The sequence below is a fragment of the Camelina sativa genome, chromosome 5 (assembly GCF_030686135.1).
Source record: "Camelina sativa cultivar CO46 ecotype springtype chromosome 5, ASM3068613v1".
In the NCBI taxonomy this organism is placed as follows: Eukaryota; Viridiplantae; Streptophyta; class Magnoliopsida; order Brassicales; family Brassicaceae; genus Camelina; species Camelina sativa.
Window position 1 is genome coordinate 12432383 of NC_141884.1, and position 2851 is coordinate 12435233.

Consider the following 2851-nt stretch of genomic DNA (forward strand, 5'->3'; position numbering starts at 1 on the left):
GTGAAAGATAGTTGAATAAATTTATGACTGTTGGTTTTCATATTCTAATATTTAGAAGTTGTCAAAAAGAAAACTGAATGAAATTTTTATTAAAAACCAAATTCTAGAGTTATATTCAAGAAATTGAAGAGCTAAAATGAAAGGAAGATGTCTATCTTAATTAAATCTATTAAAGAGTTAGCCAAGCTGCAATTCTTGATAAAAGAAAATGTTAGTGTTTCATAGTATTTAGTTGAGAAGCTCAAGTATGAATATATCTAAATACTTAGGCTTTTTTTTTGAATGAATGTAAAATTCATTCAATTAAAAAACTCTTTGTTACAAAATATGCATCCTTAGATTCATTTAAAAAATATATTTTTTTTTAAGTTTTAGACAAGAATTTTAGAATCCTTAAGTCTCTCAAAACAAATTTGTTCATGCATATATCTAATAATTAAGTTACAAAATGAGAAAACATATGTAAAGTATTAAAACAATTAACGTCAAATTATATTTTTCAAGATTTACACAATTAAAAAAATAACAAAAATAAACTCTACCTAAAAATATAAATTAGTACTAAAATTATTTTAAAAACGGTAAACGATAAGTCCACGCACAACACATATATTCATTTAGTTCATATAAATCTCTATGAGTCATGGATTATATATGCGAGCTTACTTTTATTAATTGGGCCGAAGTCCACTTTAAGTCCATTTTCATAATCCATGAGTCAAGAAGACCAAGCGACAAAAGCGTCCAACCAAAGTCCTTTCTTTCATAATACATGAGTCAAGAAGACCAAGGGACACAAGCGTCAAGCGTGGTTCCATTTGCGAATTTGGGTGCGTGCCAGTGCCACTCTAGGGTTCCGTTTTCTCGTCTTCAAGTTTGGTTGCGAGGAGTCGTCATCTTCAATGGGGAATGAAGAAGCAGTTGATAAGAAATTCACTTGGGTGATTAAGAATTTCTCATCTCTGGAATCTGCGTGTTTGACCATTCATTCTGATGAATTTGTGATCGCTGGCTGCAAATGGTAAGAAGAAGACAACTTATGTTGTTGTTTTTCTCCTCCAGTATAGGTTTATGAGAACATCTTCCGTTGTTGTCTTATGGCTTTTTTTGTTTGTTAGCAGGCGTCTTATGGCCTATCCTAAGGGATTTCAGAATGCTAGTCATCTGTCTCTGTATCTGATGGTTGCTACTCGTAAAACTTTGCCTTGTGGATGGAGAAGACACGTAAAATTTCGCCTAACTGTTGTCAATCAACTCTCCGGTATACTCTCCCAACAACGAGGTGATAGTTCGTATTTTGTGGGTTCAATATATGTCTGCTTGTGTTTGTTTGTGTTCAGTAAGATCAGTTCTATCTTCTTGTTGTCTATAGATAAAGAACAATGGTTTGATCAAAATGTTACTCTCTCTGGAAATCATAAAATGCTTCTCCTTACCAAACTTTATGGCAAGAAAAGTGGATTTCTTGTCAACGATGAAGTCAAGATTACTGCGGAGGTAGATGTTCTTGAAGTTATTGGCGAATTAGACGTTTCAGATGCACCTATAAAGGTAACTCAACCTCCGAAAAGGATAAAGCTTAACGATCATGGTGCTTCCGTAAAGGAAAGCATTAATGTCTATGGATTTCAAGTTCTTCCTTCACAGGTAAAAGTTTATTTTCTCACTTTTTAAGAATGTTTGGTTAGATATGAACAGATTTGAACATTACTCACAGCTCTGAGGCTTCTAACTAATGAGACCGTCCAGCCTTTGGATATGAGTATACATATGAGTTTATTATACTTTGTTTCAACTGTAGGCGGAATCTGTGAAACGTATATTGGAAAGACACCCGGATATAACACTAGAGTTCCGAGTAAAGAACCAACATATGAGGACATCATGCATAAATCTCCTTCTCAACATAATCGAGACGTTATGCCAGGCACTGCAAGACTTTTCCATTGATGACTTAAGCCAAGCAAAGAAAACATTAACATACCTGAAGTATTCGGGGTTTAAGGTGGATTGGTTGGAACGTAAGCTGGAGGAAGTAAAGAAAAAGAAGATGGAAAAGCAGTTTGGTAAGACTCGGATGCAAGAGTTAGAGGAAGAGCTCAAGGTCTTTAAGAAGAAGTGCTCAGAAATAGAAGCTATACTGGAGAAAGAGAAGGAAGAACTGAACAACTTGAAGCTAAAGTGCTCAGAAACAGAAGCTCTGCTGGGAAAAGAGAAGACAAAGGTGTTGGCTGCTGCCAGAACTCCTCGTCTAACGTTGGATGATTTTGTCTGATGACTTGGTTCTGCTAGGTGTTATGTTCGTTTGAATCTAGGTTTCAAACTTCCTAACATACGATGCTTTTTTTTTTTTTTTTGTCAAACCTAACATAGGATGCTAGTAATCTATAAAACATCAATATCTTCTAAAACTAAACACCTCCAAGAAGAGCGAGACAATAGCTTGAATTTATCGAATAACCTCTTGAGCCGGACTCATGCTCTTCCTTCAATCTCTGTGTAATTAATTTTATTAATTAGATAACTAATGCAATTGGGATTAGCTTAGGGTGATCTTTGGATATTTCGACTTGCACACATGGTCAAATCCCATTGCCTTGCTCTGTTTTTGGGTAAAACTGAATTTGGAAGAATCACATGGCTTTGGAAACCCATATAAGGAGATATATATCACTTAGACGTCCAAATCTTCCTCGACCCTAAGCCCTAAACCATCACAAAACCTTTCTCATCCGAAGTCATAACTTATAAATAAAATAAATGACCATGGAAATGGTTATCGGAAAGAAAGTTAATAAATACATACAAACACAGTTGTAACATTAAGGAACAAATTTAAAGTGTAATAGTA

General features: G+C 34.7%; 1 protein-coding gene across 1 annotated transcript; it reads left to right on the plus strand.

Annotated features, from left to right (window-relative positions):
* Positions 1-765: 765 nt before the first annotated feature.
* LOC104789176 (MATH domain and coiled-coil domain-containing protein At3g44790-like) lies at positions 766-2425 on the plus strand. Its single transcript, XM_010514912.2, has 4 exons — positions 766-1021; positions 1122-1282; positions 1373-1647; positions 1802-2425. The coding sequence occupies exons 1-4, from the start codon at positions 903-905 to the stop codon at positions 2273-2275; spliced, it is 1029 nt and encodes a 342-aa protein (XP_010513214.1). The 5' UTR covers positions 766-902; the 3' UTR covers positions 2276-2425.
* Positions 2426-2851: the final 426 nt, after the last annotated feature.

Excerpts from the sequence above, each read along its gene's own strand:
- LOC104789176 (XM_010514912.2), top strand. The coding sequence starts at position 903 with ATGGGGAATGAAGAAGCAGTTGATAAGAAATTCACTTGGGTGATTAAG. Across the intron at positions 1,283-1,372 it reads TATACTCTCCCAACAACGAG|ATAAAGAACAATGGTTTGAT; the intron begins GTGATAGTTCGT and ends TGTTGTCTATAG. Across the intron at positions 1,648-1,801 it reads TTCAAGTTCTTCCTTCACAG|GCGGAATCTGTGAAACGTAT; the intron begins GTAAAAGTTTAT and ends TTTCAACTGTAG.